This window comes from Rhipicephalus sanguineus, chromosome 3 (assembly GCF_013339695.2).
Source record: "Rhipicephalus sanguineus isolate Rsan-2018 chromosome 3, BIME_Rsan_1.4, whole genome shotgun sequence".
Lineage (NCBI taxonomy): Eukaryota > Metazoa > Arthropoda > Arachnida > Ixodida > Ixodidae > Rhipicephalus > Rhipicephalus sanguineus.
The window spans coordinates 78535013-78552567 of NC_051178.1; the positions used below are offsets into that span (position 1 = coordinate 78535013).

General features: G+C 46.4%; 1 protein-coding gene across 1 annotated transcript; it reads right to left on the reverse strand.

Moving 5' to 3' along the window:
• Positions 1–436: 436 nt before the first annotated feature.
• On the reverse strand, positions 437–17337 carry LOC125757834 (neprilysin-1-like). The gene is made up of 6 exons (XM_049414030.1): positions 17334–17337; positions 16093–16196; positions 12469–12528; positions 10436–10540; positions 9426–9484; positions 437–646 (listed from the first exon to the last, which is right to left on the reverse strand). Exons 1-6 carry the CDS (start codon positions 17335–17337, stop codon positions 544–546), a joined length of 435 nt encoding a protein of 144 aa, XP_049269987.1. The 3' UTR covers positions 437–543.
• Between the last annotated feature and the right edge of the window lie 218 nt (positions 17338–17555).

The following is a 17555-nucleotide window of genomic DNA, read 5'->3' on the forward strand; positions in this document are numbered from 1 at the left end:
TCCCTGCGATTCGATATCATACGGCTTTGTGGTGAAGTTCATATTGGCCTATCGGTGTCTGAGAATGCTGGAATAATATCCTACATGAACGAATATATCACGTATTGTAGTCTGAAAAATAATATAAGGTACAGAAGTTTGTAACTCTGCCTTGTGTGCATGTAGGTTTGGTCACGACTTGTAGCTCAAATACTAGCTTGATATCAAATTGCCAATATGAGGCTGATGATGAGTGACTCATTGTATTCTAGTCGCCGACAGCAATATTGACATCGCCCATCTGTGATATTTTAGAGTACGTACCGCACGTGCTCTCGCAGAAACTCTTGAATATTGGATTGCGCTAATGTGTTGTGGAGGTACAGCTTTGCTGCCAAACAACTCTTTTGAGATGTTTTTGTTCCATGTTTATACAATATTAAGAAGTGTGCCGTTCAGAGAGCATACATTGGTGTATTGCAATAAATGAAGTAAATGCTTTAACAACACAAAATATCACACGTCGCACGTTGTGTCGTGAAAGATGACAGTAGTGGGGGCCTCTCATTCCCAGAAAAGGCACCGCGTCGACGGATTCATGCGCTTTCCAGCTGCGCAGTCGAATGCGGTCGCAAACTCTTGCATATTCATCAGTGGAACGTTTACTCTACAAGGAAAAAGAACGAGAAAAGAAATTACAATACAAACAATAAAACCGCCAATCATGCACACCCTACACGCACGGAACGAGAGTCGCTGTATGGAAGCTCTCCTAATTCGTACAGTCAAGTGGCACTCATACATTATAATTACCGTATTTACTTGAGAAAAATTTGCAGATGAAAATACGTCAACCTATATCATTTCAACAAGCCCAGCTAGAAACAAAAACAGTCTGCATATACCTGAAATAACCTTGAGTAAAGCGTAAAAATTTCGGAAATGACAGGCTTTTATTTACCGTAGACTCGTCTTACTCGTCAAACCTCGCCAATCAATACCAAACGCTCCATTGTTGAGAACTGCTCATCTGAACCTTGATGCAGACGCAGGCAAATGGCAAAGCTGCATTCGTAGCATAATTTCGTTCTCTGCAATTCTCTTGCTTGAAGACATACCGCAAAAGCATATATACATACAGCCGGCATTATTACTGCTTCGATTTTTTTGACCCGCCACGGTGGTCTAGTGGTCATGGCACTCGACTGCTGACCAGAAGGTCGCAGGATCGATTTAGGCGCACGTCAAAAAACCCGAGGTGGTCGAAATTTCCGCAGCCCTCTACTACGGCGCCCCTCATAAGCATATCGTGGTTTTGGGACGTTAAACCCGAGAGATTAATTAAATAAATTATTTAAATTTGTGGGGGGACGGCGGGGACGAAACCCCAACAATTATTTAATGCTGCTTGGAAACTGTTGACACGATGGGTATATTTATGTCTTGAGTCGACAGCTGACTTTAGGTAACAGTCTTAGAAAAGGAAATGTAGCTGTAGATGTAGGAAATGTAGACGAATATTCAGACGGGGTAGTTTTGAACATTGTGCGATACGCAAAGCAGGATACAACATAGATAGAAGGTAGGTAGAAGGCAAAAAAAATAGCAGTGGCTTAGCTCGGTTATGCCACGATATACGTAGCGTTAACTAGGGTTCAGCTGACTATTGTCAGCTTTCTTGGTTGTCAAGCTTATCCGCTTTTCTGCGCCACTTAGCAGCATTTGCGCTCTTCTCCATGGTTATACCACACTGGCAAACATCAGCCAGCCGGTCCCACAAATGGCTAACCTTCCTGTCTTCCTCCTCCCCGCTATATGTATACCCCCAGCGATACGTCTGCGTATGCGCGCAAAATTAAGGGCCTGATATAGACCAGCGTAATGTCGACGCGCGCGCACGCTCGGCACAGCAACGCTACGCTAACAAACGCGCAGCACTCCGACGCGTCAGGCGTCCGTCAGCGCGCCCCCGCTGCAGCCGGCACGAGATACGAGATGCTGCATTCCGCGCAGGCAACGTTACCCAGACTGCACTGCGTCTGCGCCTCTTCGTGAAGAAGGGACGACGAGTGCGCTCAAATGCGCATGCGTCAAGCCTCCAACGCTCAAGTTTTGCGCAGCGCCGTCCGCCGCCCCAGCGGATAGAGGGGAAAGCTCCGGTAGCTCGGACGGGTCGCTCTTGCTTGGTTTTCCCATTGCGCGCGCGGAGAACCTGCTACGCGGGGCTTTTCTCTCGCATTTTTCACGCTATGGGTGCCGTTCCTTCGTCGTACTCGAAAGCAGGCATGCAGTCCTGCTGCATTGTGAACTGTCACAAAAGTTTAAAAATGACGAAGAGCCGAAAACTTCCTGTCATGTTCCGTTTCTAATGCAAGTAGTGCGAGGAGCAGAGGCGTCAAGAGTGGATTATGGCAGTTCGCCGCGAAGCTTTCGCGGTCTTGTAACCTTGAAGCAATTTTTGTCGTACACAGTATTACGAACTATTAACGGGGAGAAACGCGATGATCGTGCTCATTTGAAAAGGAAGTGCGTTTGTGAACCGAAGCTGCAACAAATAGACAGCCGCTGTACGTTTCGAGATTGCGCGCTGGGTTTCCGAGTCAACCATTTGTAATGTGACAGCAGTGGAGCATGTGGGCTTATTACACCACAGTTTAAATAACGTACCGTGAGTACTAAGTGTTTAGTTCAGCTGATTGCGGTACATTTCCCTCGCGGCTCCCTGTAAACAGAATTAAGTTGCATGTTTGCACTGAGCGTTTATATTGGCCTTGCATGCGACACGCCGCGATTGCCTAGCAGGCTGAAGTGTTGCGCTGCTGAGATCGTGGTCATGGGTTCGATTCACGCATACGGCAACTGCATTTCGATGGGAGCGAAATCCAGTAACACCGGCGTACTTAGATTTACGTACACGTTAAAGAACCCCAGGTGGCCGAAATTCATACGAATTAATACACCACGGCGTGCCTGCCTCGTAATATGTCATGCGTTCGGCACGTAATATAAAGCCTTGCATGCGCGTGAGCCGCAGGCAATATACAGTTGCCGCTTTGGAAACGAGCTGCAAAAAGAACCAAGGTGGCAATTAAATTTTCGATGGCTTCGCGAATTCAGATGCGCTTATCATCGGGCACAAATCTCGGCATAATCATAAACATGCGCGATTCCAGTGGGTATTGTGTAGTATCAAGGGCGTAACCAGACATTTTCGGGGGGGGGGGGGGGGCGGGTCCAACTATACATTATGTATGTTCGCGCGTGCATTCGTATGTGTGCGTGTACATATGCGCAAGCAAAATTGAAAATTTTCGGGTAGGGTTTGAACCCCCCCTCCCTTGGCAACGCCCCTGTATAGTACGAAGTTGACCAAGCGAGCTGTCGAAACAACGAAAGCGACATTCGAATAAGCGAACACTGTGCGTGATCAAGCGTCGATATTATTCGAAATGAAACACGCCTCTGCAAGAAACATGCATGGTCGATCTGGGCATGAAATAGTTATTTATTTTTTTTGTGCACGTATCATTATGCTGTCAAAGGGAGCTCTAAAAATATCCAAGGTGACATTAAACTTGCGATCCGACGTTGTTATCATTCGATGCAAACCTCGGAAAAAGTGAAACTCCCACGAAACTGAACACTGCGCATTGCGATGCAGCCAGTGACTCAACAGGGCAGATGTAAATTTATGCTCTTCATACCGAGCTCATAATAAATTTAAAGCCGCACGACAAACTTGGCATCCAAGCAATCGAAAAGTTATCAATAAAAAACGCAGGCGAACGCGTGCTGGATGTTTGCTGACAGCTCCGAGTAGACACGACTGCGGCAACGAATGTGCGTTTTACCGGTAACACAATTACAGAACTCGCGCAGTCACCTCCCTCTTCATGTCAAAGAAATGTGCCAGTTCAGCATCGGCACGCACGTAGCGCTCGCACAAACAGCATCGCCCTTGACGACCTGCTCGGTCCCGAAAAGGTGGTCGATCAACCGTCCTCCTCTGGTGAGATTCCCACCGTGAAAACGATTTTAGATGCGAAGTATCTTAAGGCGGAGCTCAATCCGGTGGTGGTGGTGTGCGGCGTGACCACCCTTACTGCACATGCGCATACCCTCTCCACACACCTCATCTCCCCTCTCCCCTTCCCTTCTCCCCTTCCCCTCTCCACTTTCTCTCTCCCCTCCCTCTCCCCTCTCCCTTTCCACTCTTCCTCTGAAACGCGGGCTAGACATGCCGAAATTCTCTCCTGCGCAACGCCGCGATGAGCTAGAGCGCATGCGCGTCCCCTCCCCTTCTCTCTCCTCTCCTACGCTGCCCCCCTCTCGCCCGCCTGTCGACCGCATTCCCCGCTCGCCCTGTGAGAATTAACGGCCAGGCTAGATGGAAGATACGACGCGCGTAGCGTGCCTCTTCGTGTTCACGACGGGAGGTCGGTAGCATGCCCAACGAACGCCAACGGAACGCGATCGTGCAAGTGCTCCGGCTTCGCATCGCATCATGGTCCCCTTTAGCGGGAGATGGTGTAATTTTTTTTCCATCTCTGGGATCTTTCTAAACCTTCAGAGCAAGCGACACGTGAAGCTGCACGTGCACGGCGAGCAGAGAACAGCGCGTGCAGGGTGCGTGAACGCGCTCAGACAGCGCAGTCAAAAGGCAGGCGCGGGTAGAGGAGCGACCGGTTTTTGCAAGAAAGGCGGCGAAACGCGTGCGACGCAGCGCCCCCTGGCCGAGCTTGGGAGGCCCATAGACGATTTTCCTCAGCAGCGCACGGATGCTGCATTATTTGATCATGGAATCGTAACTGGCCTTCCCCCAGCCAGTTGCCTCAGCCAACGCAATAGGCTTCCCAAGCATCGCTTATTGGCGCTGCTGCTGTTGACAGGCAGCGCGATCTCTGGCATAAAAATACAAACTGGGTGCAAGCAACGCCCGTTTTCCCTTCTCTCCAACGCGCTGCCGCACGCTTCCGTGCACGTGCAGAGCTCTCGCGGTGCACAAAAACAACAACTGAACATTACCGGGAGGTAACTCATGGGATCCGGACCTACATCTCGCGGTGCACTTGCGGTGCTTTACAATGTACCGCTTGCAGCGCGGCTTCAAAAGGATCTTCAAGCTTTACTGGCGCTTCCGTAAAGCAAACTTTATAAAAGAAGGAAGGCTCGTCAATCACGTTTACGATGAGGAGTAGACGATCGACGACAACGACACCCGACTCAAAGCGAAATGTATTTCCAAAGTCGCGATAACCCCCTGTAGGACGTATACATCGATGTACGACTCATTCTGTCATGTTGAAGATACGTAATGGCCCATATGAACTGCGAAATGAAGCCGTACACGCTATCGATGTTTAGCGTTGTGGAGTATGAAGCATACGATTATTGTTTTGATATGGCATGCTTCCAGTAGCAGCCGTGTACTTCCGTGAACAAATGTTTGCGGTGTGCGAAAAAAATAAATTATACGGCCATGGTACTAGAAAAGCTTGGGAAGGTTAGAGTGAAGTCCTCCGTGCCGCTGGAGCACCACCCGCCGATTTAGACGCGAGGCAGCTAACTGACCTTTCACCACTGCGAAGAAAGTTGAACTGCTCGCCTCATTTTCTCGGATCTCGCATCATGCTTGCACTCTCTTTTTATGAGTATATCGATTTTACAGCTGTATAAAACCTGCTGCACGAACACGTCCGTTCCGGCGTCATAAAGCAGCCTTCCCGAAGCGTAAATTGCAGGCGCCGAACTTATGACAATGTGCCGAGTTCAGTTGAATTAAACCAACCGCGCAACGCTAACTGCGGTATAACGCTAGTGTGAACGTTCGACAATGACGGGTAGGTCTCACAAACACGGGGAATCAAAACACAAAGTTGTTTCAGGTACATCCGTAACTGGACTTTTACATTGCGAGAAGACAGAGAGTAATGAGTACTGTAGTCATTGCGTTCATGCACCGCGTTATATACGTACTGATACAGGTAGTCGAAACGAACGAAAGCGGTTGAGACGGCCAAAACAGAAGGCGAGACAGTGTTATCAACTAGGACATAGTTGATTCTCCTTACTGCGGTGATCCACGCTTGTCGCCTTTATTTCTCGTGCGACATGACCGGGAACCGATACTGTTTCACACGTGAATCGCGTGCCTTGGTGTTGTCTGCACTGTTGTGGCAGCCCACGACACAGCAATACTTCGAACCTCGCTTCCGCGGGGTCGCTTCTGCCAACGCGGAATTTTAGCTTGCTCAGCAAGCCTCTCGGTTCAGCGTGCCAAGCTGTCGGCACGGCGCCCCAGTTCCCCGCACCGTCTGAAGAACGCGCGCGCGAGCGTGTTCCCGCTGCCGATAAATAGGCTGAGTCGGCCGCGCATGCCACCAGTTGCACCAGAGCTTCCCTCCAGAGCCCCAGCGCGGCGCTGTTGTCGCGCCGCAAACTTGAACTTGGGTTCCCTATGCGCCAGCCAAGCGGCCGTGGCCGTACCACACGAGCTCGTTGCAGCAGGGTGTAAGCAAGTCACATGCTTGCGCATCAAAACATAGTTCCACATGTAATCGCCTCAAAGATGATAACGTTGAGAAATTTGCGTTTGTTGTTACGTACTACGCTACAGCGACAAGTGATAGGTTTCATCTAGTTCGCATTTATGGCGGATGCCTTTGATGCAGACGCGACTGCCCGCTTTGATCCGAACTCGCGCATGCTACGCGCCCACTGTCCTCACAGCAATAAATAAATGGTGATATAGGCCATCGCTTTGCGTCAGGTTACGCTGTGAAAAAAGCATCAGGTATGCTTTGTCTTTATTATTGTGATCAGCTGTCTTTATTTAGCCATGCCTGCTAAGACGTGTCTCCGAGAATATGAGAATGAATATTGGAAACACTGCAAAATTCCGACGAGTACATTGCTCTCGAAGCTTCAGGACGCGAATATAAAGCAAATAAATGCTTAGGTTTTCAACTTAGAGGCCACACAGCGCAGGAGGTGGACGTGATAAATTCGAGGCGGAAGGAAACTGCATCCACAGGTGCTGCCATGTTGACTTCCGGCGTTGCCGCCTGCTCGCTTTCACTCGCGTGCGCGCAGACGTTATGGGGACGCCGAGCAGACGACGCGACGCGGATGGACACATACTGAGCAGCGCTGCCAAAGGCCACGGCAGGGGGACGGCTATGGGGACGGCAACAGTGCCATAGCGACATCTAGTTTTGATTAAACGAACCAGCTGCAGAAAATCATCTATAGAGTGCTCTGTTTTCGCGTCAACGTAACGTTACGAACCTGGCGTAGCCAACTCCCGCCGCCGCAGACTGACGCGAATGGACGTCGGAGTATAACAGAGACTTTAGAGGTGCTATCAAGTGGCTCCGGCGCAGCGTCAGACGGCCAATGCGCAACGGAGACGCACAGCCGGGTGCGCGCCGTCGCCAATGCGCCTGCCACGGCTATAACGTCAGTCCTTTGCATTGCGCAGACCTGCGAGGCGCGCGCGGCGGCGGCTCCGGTGCGCCGTGTGACGTCACTGCTCCTCGCGCATGCGCAGCGCGGCTCTCAGACTACCACGCGAACCTGCTCCACCTGCACCCCCCCCCCCTTCCGGTGTAGCTAACGCTACAAAAATCAGTTTCGCCGCAAAAGGGAATCAATGAATGCGATGGCAACAAATTGGGATATTATACCAAATAAGGCTAGCAGCTAACTCTTTCGGATCCAATCTCGCGTAACTCAACAAAACGCCCGTTTAAGGGAGTACGGCCGCTCTAGAGACCGAAGCGATTTTCGTGCCGTCGGTTCTCTAAACGCAAACAGCTGAGAGCACAGCAAGTTTACCAGCCGTTTCCTATCTCTGCCGAGATAGCGCGCGCGCCAGCGCTGGACGCTGGACGCCCGGCGCCACTTGGAGGCCGGGTTTGAAGCGGCGCAAGGCAGCCTGCCGCTGCTACTCATTATTTAATAAATTTCGAGGGGACGCGGGAGGGAGGGCTAATACTCATATCCTACATGATATAAAGATAAAGACGAAGCCCATATAAACATAATGGAAGAAATCTACAGCGGCTCCACAGCCACTATAGTCCTCCATAAAGAAAGCGACAGAATCCAAATAAAGAAGGGCGTACGGTAGGGAGACACGATCTCTCCAATGTTATTCACCGCGTGTTTACAGGAGGTTTTCAGGGCCCTAGATTGGGAAGAATTAGGGATAAGAGTTAATGGAGAGTATCTCAATAACCTGCGATTCACTGATGACATTGCATCGATGAGTAACGCGGGAGACGCATTACAGCTCATGATTACTGAACTGGATACGGAAAGTAGAAGAGTAGGTTTGAAAATTAATATGCATAAAACTAAAGTAATGTGAAACGATCTTGGCAGAGAACAGCGCTTTGCGATAGGTGGCGAGACACTGGAAGTTGTAAAGGAGTACGTCTACTTAGGACAGGTAGTAACCGCAGAGCCGAACCATGAGAGTGAAATAACGAGAAGAATAAGGATGGGATGGGGCTCATTCGGCAAGCATTATCAAATCATGAATGGTAGTCTACCACTATCCCTCAAGAGGAAGGTATATATAGCAGCTGCATCTTACGGGTACTTACCAACGGAGCAGAAACGTGGAGACTTACAAATAGCTTTCAACCTAAACTGAGGACGACGCAGCGAGCGATGGAAAGGAAAATGATAGATGTAACCTTAAGAGACATGAAGAGAGCAGAGTGGCTCAGGTAACAAACGGGGGTTAAGGACATCATAGTTGAAATCAAGAAGAAGAAATGGATATGAGACGGGCACGTAGCACGTCGGCAGGATTACCGGTGGTCATTAATGGTAACTGACTGGATTCCACGAGATGGCAAACTCGTGAAGGGGAGACAGAAAATTAGGTGGATAGATGAGATTAAGGAGTTTGTAGGTATAGCGTGGCAGCAGAAAGCACAGGACCGGGTTGATTGGCGCAACATGGGAGAGGCCTTTGCGCTGCAGTGGGCGTAGACAGGCTGATGATGATGATGATGATAAAGATTTACCTGCTTTGCGGAGCAGTATTTACAGGAAGCAATATTTTCAGACGCTGAGTGACACTGAAAAAGAGATCAAGGACGCCGTGCCGCTGGCGCCCGACAACCCCCTTTTGAGTGAAGGCCGCAACCTTCCATAAAACTATACCCTTACGCCTCACAGAAACTCAAAGGTGATTCTACGAAAAAGTTTTGTTTGTATATTTCTCTGTATCTACAATCTTATATTTTTGTGAAGAGAAACGTAAACCACGAAAAGCACGGCGTATTTTATTATGCCCATTATCTCAGTTTTGTGTACATTTGGTTGAGTAATATAAGGTAGACATCGGATAAGAAAGCTAATCAATGAGGTAGAGGCTCCACAGCTGGGATATAAAGTGCGCACTCCAAGAAAGATCAGAATAAGTAGCTTACCTATCTTGAACAAATATTTGCTTGTCGGTACTATCTTGAGAATTATCGCTGCAATAGCTCTGCAAAAGAATAAACGTATTCAACGTGATTATTGTGGCGACATGTATTTACGGCTAATTATTGATCAAAAATGCGGTTACGTGTGGTATTGCGAAAAGAGTGAACATTGAAAGAAATTTCAAGTTATATTGAGGTAAGCACAGATCTTTCTTGCATTGGTGCATTGCACGGAGCCCAACTGAAGGTATTAAAATGGCGGAATCTTGTTAGCAGATTCAATTTCATTCTAAAGAGTATGCTCCCAACGCTATTTCCTCAAGCGAAAATCTCAATCAGGACTATTTAGCTAGCCCCATTAAATTTCTATTGATTTATCGCATTCACGCATCATTATTTTACTAATGCTAATAGGAGGTTGAGTGAACGTAATAGCGAAAGCAAAAATCGAAAATTGAAAGTATTTCAAACCGGAATAGCATTTTTACTTCGACTAAGAGAAACGCATATGTATTCTCATAAGCCGTGAGCATTTTTGCACAGCATTGTACAAAATACTTATGTACAATGCTGTGCAACTACTTATGTACAACTTATGTAAAATACTTATGTGCAACTACATTGTGCATAAGTATTTTGTACATTGTACAAAATACTTATGCACAATGTAGTTGCTGCCGGGGGAATAGATTATTGTACAATAGTAACCGCTCGAAAAGGAATAAAACATCGTGACAATTTTTCACTTCAATTTCGTTTTGCAGCATAAGATGCATCCTGTTCTTTATCATACAAGATGCGGGCTCTTCGCCAAATGACAGCAGTCCGCCTATTCTCTGTCATGTGCACTCGTGAAAAGCCCTCTCGACTATAATCATAAATAACCAAAGTACCAGAGAATGTGCACTACAGCTCTCTCACGCGAAGGGGCCTGCAATTTCATGGAGTGTGGTTTTATTGACATTATGCTGGGCTGACTGTGTGTACCAGTGTATAGTACGCTTCTGAAGTACCAGTGTATAGTAGACGAAAAAAAGCTGGTCCGCAGTCATGTTTAAATGGTCGAGGCGGTAGTCCTCGTTCAGGTAACGCTTCGCGAACAGCCTCTGCTCAAAATCCTGAAACGAAAAAAGAACACCTGATGCGGATCTCACTCAAATGAAACATCACTGTGTTAAGTGGCACAATTCGACACACTGCGAGTTTTCCAATAAGAAATGCATGCGTTTAGTCACACGAGAATACTTTCCGTGTCATTTGATTAAACCAATATAGATTATACTTTTCATTTACATAGAAGTCGATTTATTATCATTTAAACTATACATCATTAATACACAAATACCGGAGCTGATAGTCACATATCATACAAAGCCCGCCTATTCCACGTACAAGAGCGGCTCCAGGTAACATGTCCGGATGCCCTAACCCAGCCTCCCTCTTTAAGTTCTTATGTGCAGTTATAATCTGCCTAGTGCCCTATACAAGCTCATGAAGTCCTCCCCCATTACTGTGTCACGTAAATGTCCATTGGGATGCGAATGACTAGTATAACCAATATTATTCTTGGTCGAATGCATCTAGGTAATCTTCGTAATAGGCACTCCTATTCACCCGGGTAATTATTATAATCATCATCACATCCCACCCCAGTCAAAAAATCACTTCCCCTTGTGTGTACAAGTATATCTTCCTAAAATTAGCAGCCGGGTGTTTGCGTACGTACTCTTGCACCTAAGGCGTACACCTTGAATGCATTGTTCAGTTCAATCGAGGTACCTCGGTTTTGTATTGTTCGTTTTTGTCCCATGGAAGGCAGATCAAGCTATTGCAGCATAATGCAGCAGATATGCCCAGCAGAATCACCAAAAAAAAAAACAGCCATCTACCCTTCTTGAAAACTGTCAAAACAGCGAAGCTGACATCCCCCCCCTACCCCTCCCCCATCACCCTCAGGCGTCCCTACGTTTTTGCAAGTCTAAGTATTTCTATGTTTTGGCCATACTGGAAGAGCGAATGCTAAAAATAAAAAAAAGCACGACGCATGCCTTACACTCTCCCTCTGAGCCTACTAATAGCACACTGCTGCGTTCTGACACGAGTTTCCGCTCTTGCAGACAGCTGCGTTCCGACGCGCTTTCCGCCGAGCCTCGCCTTCGCCACACTAGGTGCGCCTCTCATTGGCTCACCTTCTCCACCGAGCATCGCCCTCGCCACTCCCTCGGCTAGACTAACATGGCTAGACACTGCATTTCCCTTTCATCCAAGCTTCACCGACACCTTTGTAGTGACGGCATAGCCCTCCTTCTTCCTACAGTGCCTCACCCTCTCCACACCGCAAGAACCCGCAGCCAGCGCTGAGCGAACCCCGGCGGACGGTGAAGGTTGGACTAAGAACAGCTTCGCCAGAAATGACGCCGGTACGTAGCGCTGCTCCGAAGCACTTTCAAGCACTGGTGTGGCCTTGTGATAGAATACTTGGCTACCACGCAGAATATCTGGGTCAATTCCATCTCTAAACATATTTATTTTTGCATCCATCGGGATTTTTCGCTCACCAAAAACGCCGCCGACGCCGAGGACACCGTATTTCCTGCGAATACGGTGTCCTCAACGCTTTAATAGTAGGCTTACGAATACGGTGTCCACCATCGCTTTAATAGAAGGCTTACGCATGTGCTCCCCCATATGTATGACTGATAGTGCGTTAGGTCTAGAGATGCAAATATGAAATAGAGAGTAAGTATGAATGAGACATATCCCTACATTTTGCTGTCATAGCTAATTCAGACTGCCTATTCCGAGACACAAGAATATCCTCGTAACGGAACATCAAGAAGCAAATTGACAAGATGTAGAGCACGCTGTTCTCGATCCGCTTATTTCTGCATATTCTGCTGGGGGTTTTCCACCGGAAGGATTACGAGCTACGCAGGAATATTTCACATCCCTTCACATTTATTCTCAGAGGCTAGTTCTGTGTTCTGTACATCTGGCATAGCCCTAATATGGGCATGTCCGGTAACACAGCACATGGTGCACTCACCTCAAATGCGACGCGTAGAGCGGCGTTTTCAGCAATCCTCGTGAATACGTATGGCGTACGCTTAAATAAAAAGAAACCACCCAGGCATCATATTAGTCACCAGGAGAATCGGTGTTGAGAGTAATCTTACATGAAGTACTCTGAGACGCAATGAAATTATTTCTATGCAGTGCTCTTCCGTTGCACAACGCCACGAGTGAAATCGTGTTCGGGAAATGCCAAATGAACACTCCGCTCAAAATGTGCCACCACGTCTGTCTTGTTCGTGATTGCATGACGTATTGGTTGTGCTTAAAGAATTATTAACGAAAGCACCGAAACAACGCTTCCCAAATAGCTACCGTGGATATCTACCACATGCCACACAAACAGCTTATTGCCAGTATATGCACAGAATAATGACTTTACAAAGCTCTGGGCCCACCGTTTAGTTGACGACAGTTGTCCTTGCTTCACCTATCATAGATTACTATATCACGCTAGACAATGTGGGCGGCATATAACAGAATTTATACTTGATTTTCACTTTGAGTAATCGGACGTGACCATAGTAAATAACACAGGACCGCACAACACTGTGCTGGTTGTTTTACGCGCCTTATTTGATGCTAAATGCACCCAACGCAGCGCCAGTTCCTGGCTACTTTTACTGAAAGTGTTATTCACGTGATTTCGCACTAAAATGAGAGAGGGACACGGAGCACATATATTGGCGTCTACTGTTAGTGCAGTCACCATAACGTTTTTGAGTCATTCCACGCCCCAGAAATGTATTCTACGGCCATCTCAAATGTAATAAAAAAATCGTGCTGATTTATTGCATTCAAAACAGTGAATTGCTAGAATATTCTGGAGCGAAATTTTTTTTCGCCGCGTGGGTGCCTTCCGAATTTCCCAGACTATCATCTGAGTGTTGTTGGTAAGAAAATTTATTCTGAGAGTATCCTTTGCCGTTTCAATACCAAATATGGTTTACATATTAAGCAAAGGCGTTTGTGTAAGCTGTTTGAAGCTCAATACTATCAGTGCAATTTATCTGCCATAAATGCCTGGAGGGATTTTGCCAAAATTCTCTATGCATTTTTTCCAATCCGACATTGCACCTTGTATGAATACATGAGTAATGACTACTTACTCTGCGGAAGGTATATTTTGCGATAAAAATATTTTCAGATCCCTCAAGTTTCTAAACATTACGAGCGAAAATAACGAATTTCAGAAAATCGTCGTTTTTGTCCACATTGAGACGCAGTTTACACCACGTGGTGCTCCAGTTGAAAATCGGCTTTATACCTCAATCGAAAGCAAATAAGCTGCTCTTCTATGGCATGTTTTATCATTACACTTTTCGTTTTAAGGAAGAAAATAATTTTTGAAGTTCCCCATTGACGGCTATCTTTCAATTCGCTTATACGGCAGCTTCCTCGTTGAAGTTGCTTATTGTCGTCAATGGGGAAATTATCCCAATTGACCTATCAAATGGCACTAGGGGCGGTGGTGGTTTGCTATCCCTGTGAATGCTCCTGCAGGAACACGGTGATTACTTTGGTTATTTACTTGTTTATGCGAAAGGTGGCACTTAATTATCGTCTCCTTGCAACTTCCTTGCTCGGCCTACTCGCACAATCACAGCACTCGTTCTCGCCGTCCTTGCACAGTGGCAGCTTTTCATAACTGCATAGCCCGGACATGGGACGCTTCATGTCCGGGTGGCCCTCGAAGATTTTTCACACGCGCAGCTGCGTGTGTCAGTGGCAAATAAAATGCAGCGCTGCCTCTCGGGCGTCGCTACGTTACAATTTTAGGTTTCGACTGGCCGAAAAATCACTTTCTCGATTTTGAAAACTTCCCGATTTAACGAAATAACTCGAGCGCCTTCATCAGCTCGTTAAACCGAGTTTCAACAGTAATATCGAAAATGGTCATTGCAGAAAGAGTTGAGATTGCTTGAGGAACAGAAAGGTATTCGACGAAAGGGTCTAAAGGAGGACCGACAGATAATGTTCAATTATGCGTGCTGAACAAAGACGAGTAGGATTCTGAAGTAATGATTCACTGTCTCATAACCCATTTCATAGTGCCTTGGTGTAATGAACTCGCATACAATAAAAGTAGTTGCATGTTTGCAGTATTGAGAACAATTCACATTGCCCAGTTTTGTTGTAATGACAACACATAATACTCACAAAGTTGTTTCGATTCTCCGTAAAAAAATCCTGTACTTTGTAGTAAAATAGGGACACCTTTTGCAGTAAGTACGCTTCTTAGGGAAAAATAAACTGAAGCACTCACTAGCCTTAATCCGTGTAATATTCAATGTAAACATTTGATATCGCAGTATGATTCACAGCATCGAGTTTGCCCGTCAAGAAATAAGGCGTGGAAGAATGCAAATGATAGTGGGCTAGCATTTAGAGCTTATACATGCTAACCTAGTCACTAACTTTGGGTTCAGGTCCACAGCGGTTGCAGTTACGTCACGGCCGGGAGCACAACCACAGTTACCTCACTCGCGAGGAACTGCTGCACATGGCCCTGGCTAGGTAAGAAAGTGGTCCCGGTGTTGCAGCGAACAGGCCTAGCTCGAAAGCAGTAAGGTTGCTTTGGTTTCTGAAACTTGACTCGAAATATACCTCTACTGACGTTCATACCTACGCGAACCACTATGACGTGGTTTGACAATTTCCACAAAACAAAACCAAAATATGACACTATATCCTCTTCAGTGTACACTTGCCATGTTCCAACAAAATGGTTATCGGTGTACTTCTTGTGCACTCCGCGGTCGCTATAATTGGACATAGCCTTTTCTTTTGTACGGCGCTTGTCCTAAGTAAATGTTATGCTCGCTGCCTACTCCAGTTTCTCAAGGCATATCTCATAATGTCGAGTTTACTTGGCGGTGAAGAACCCCACAACAATAAAAATACACATTTACGAATAACACCCTTTATTATTCCGAACTCGAACCAAGAAGCAAGCTGTACAGAAATCATGATATCGTCCGCCGAGATCGTGCGAACTTGGTTAACCCGTTAAACCCGTCTACTAGTTTTACACGGCCTCCAGTACAGCGCCGAAAAATAAATCGCTCCTGCTCGCTTATATTGAAGTATAATACACTGAAACGTGCGTCGATAACACAGCTTCGTTATGCAAGACACATTCTAATGTAGCGGCAATGGTTGAGCTATTTTGTAACGATTCATCATAAAAAACGTACGGCGTACCAACAAGGGTCAAAGAGAACAAGGACACAAGAGAACACTGCTTTGGAGTTGTCTTGTCTTCATTTTTTGTGCTCTTGTTCCCAGGTCTGACCTCTTTCACTATGACAGCGTTTAGTAGGTAATTCTCGGGTACATTGGGCGAAACTTCCACAAAGCGACATATTCACCCAAATGGCGATTTCGCAGCTTTTGTTTTAACTTTTACGACGAATTGTGAATCGAGAATTCAAGAACCAGGGCGGCCATGTAAACCTGGAGGTCGCCTACCAGAATCCCCGTGCAAGGTGAAGCTTCTCCATTTCAGGGCATATAAATGTAAAATGCGCGATGTTTTCTAGCACATCAGTGAATGTGAACAGTGCTATAAACTGCTAATATCCTAATATATACTTACGTAATTGTTAGCGCGATATTGTTTTGCGAAGCAGTCTTCCTTCGCCTTCACAGCTTGAGACGCTTGCCTCGTCCAATAAATGCTGAATGGGTTGTAGAAGTTTTCTGCGGGAAAAAGAAGCGGGAAAAATATTCGCCAGAAGTGTGTGCTTACCATGAGGATTTTACAGCCCGCAGATGCCTCCGACACAAGGACACACTTGTTTCTATCCAGCTTTATAGCTTCAACAGTGGCGAATGTCAGCAGTGCCCTTACGAACAACTGTTTTTAAATCTACGACCTTATAAATTGATAAATGGAAGCATTCGAGCCTGTTAAAAAAGCTGCCGCAGCCATGTGTGCAATGGAAGACAATATAGGACGGTGAATATGAATGAGAGAGGTTACAAAATACACAGCGTCAAGCGGCGAGCAACGCAGAGCTTAAAAGGTGTTCGTAACTGGCTGAGAGCGAAGCTACAATGTAGAGTGAGTTTGACTGTTTCCTTCGGCGTTGAAGTCATTTACAGCAGCAGCAATTATCTCCATGTGATCCCGTTTACCCAATAGTTACAAACAAGAAGCCATGATTTCGAAATCACAAGGAGCAGACAGTTTAAGCGGTTATAAAAAATAAAATAGACGAAGAAATTGTTTTAGAAAAGATTAGTGCAGTTTGATTAGGGCGAATGAAAAAGTCTGATTATAAATCTTGATGTGACATCCTCCCAAGGTATTCATGACTTCGCTTTCGTAAGTTCTACCAGGTGTTTCAAGAAATGTGTCCGAAAATCCTCCAATATAAGGGAGATGCGATGTTAGCCCGCTGCCTTCATAATTACTCTTTCTGTGGCGGCAGACGTCTTAAGCTGACTAGTGATATCGATTACACCACTGCTATTACAAATGAAGTAATTACCTTTTTCATTCAGAAAAGATAGCCAGTCGTGTCAAAAGGGAGCATTGAAAACTTTGCTGACAAAGAGACCATAGCCGGTTAATATTTCGAAAATGTGGCCGCTGGCAACTTTTGCTGTGTGATGAAGTACTACAAATTCAGCGGTGAATCTGAAACCGATAAACTAAACAGCGCAACTGTCACACTATTTTCAGACGTTCGGAATTACGACACTGTTTCCGACAACAACCGCAGAGGTGATAGTTTTTCCTTAACCTACGTGCACCATGCATGCTATGATGGCAAGCGCAGTCAGTACACCCAGAAACCGAAGTATACCAATGATTGATAGAATGACGCTCACTCATTGTGAACGTCTTCGCCGATTATGGTAGTTCCGCTCTTCGGTCTTTCGGTATCGGTTTCGGTGCCGATATTCGCTGCATTTCAGCACTGCGCAAAAATTACAGCGGCAGCTTTTTGGAAATCCTGAACCGGCAAGTGCTGTTCACAGGCAGTACTTCGATTCGTCCATTTGATTCGTGCGCGTCTCATTATTTGACTGACTGATTAAAATTAATCATTT

Coding starts and splice junctions, on each gene's coding strand:
- LOC125757834 (XM_049414030.1), bottom strand. Junction 12,529..16,092: donor AATATCGCGCTAACAATTAC/GTAAGTATATAT, acceptor TTTTTATTTAAG/CGTACGCCATACGTATTCAC. Junction 647..9,425: donor CAAATATTTGTTCAAGATAG/GTAAGCTACTTA, acceptor TTTTCCTTGTAG/AGTAAACGTTCCACTGATGA.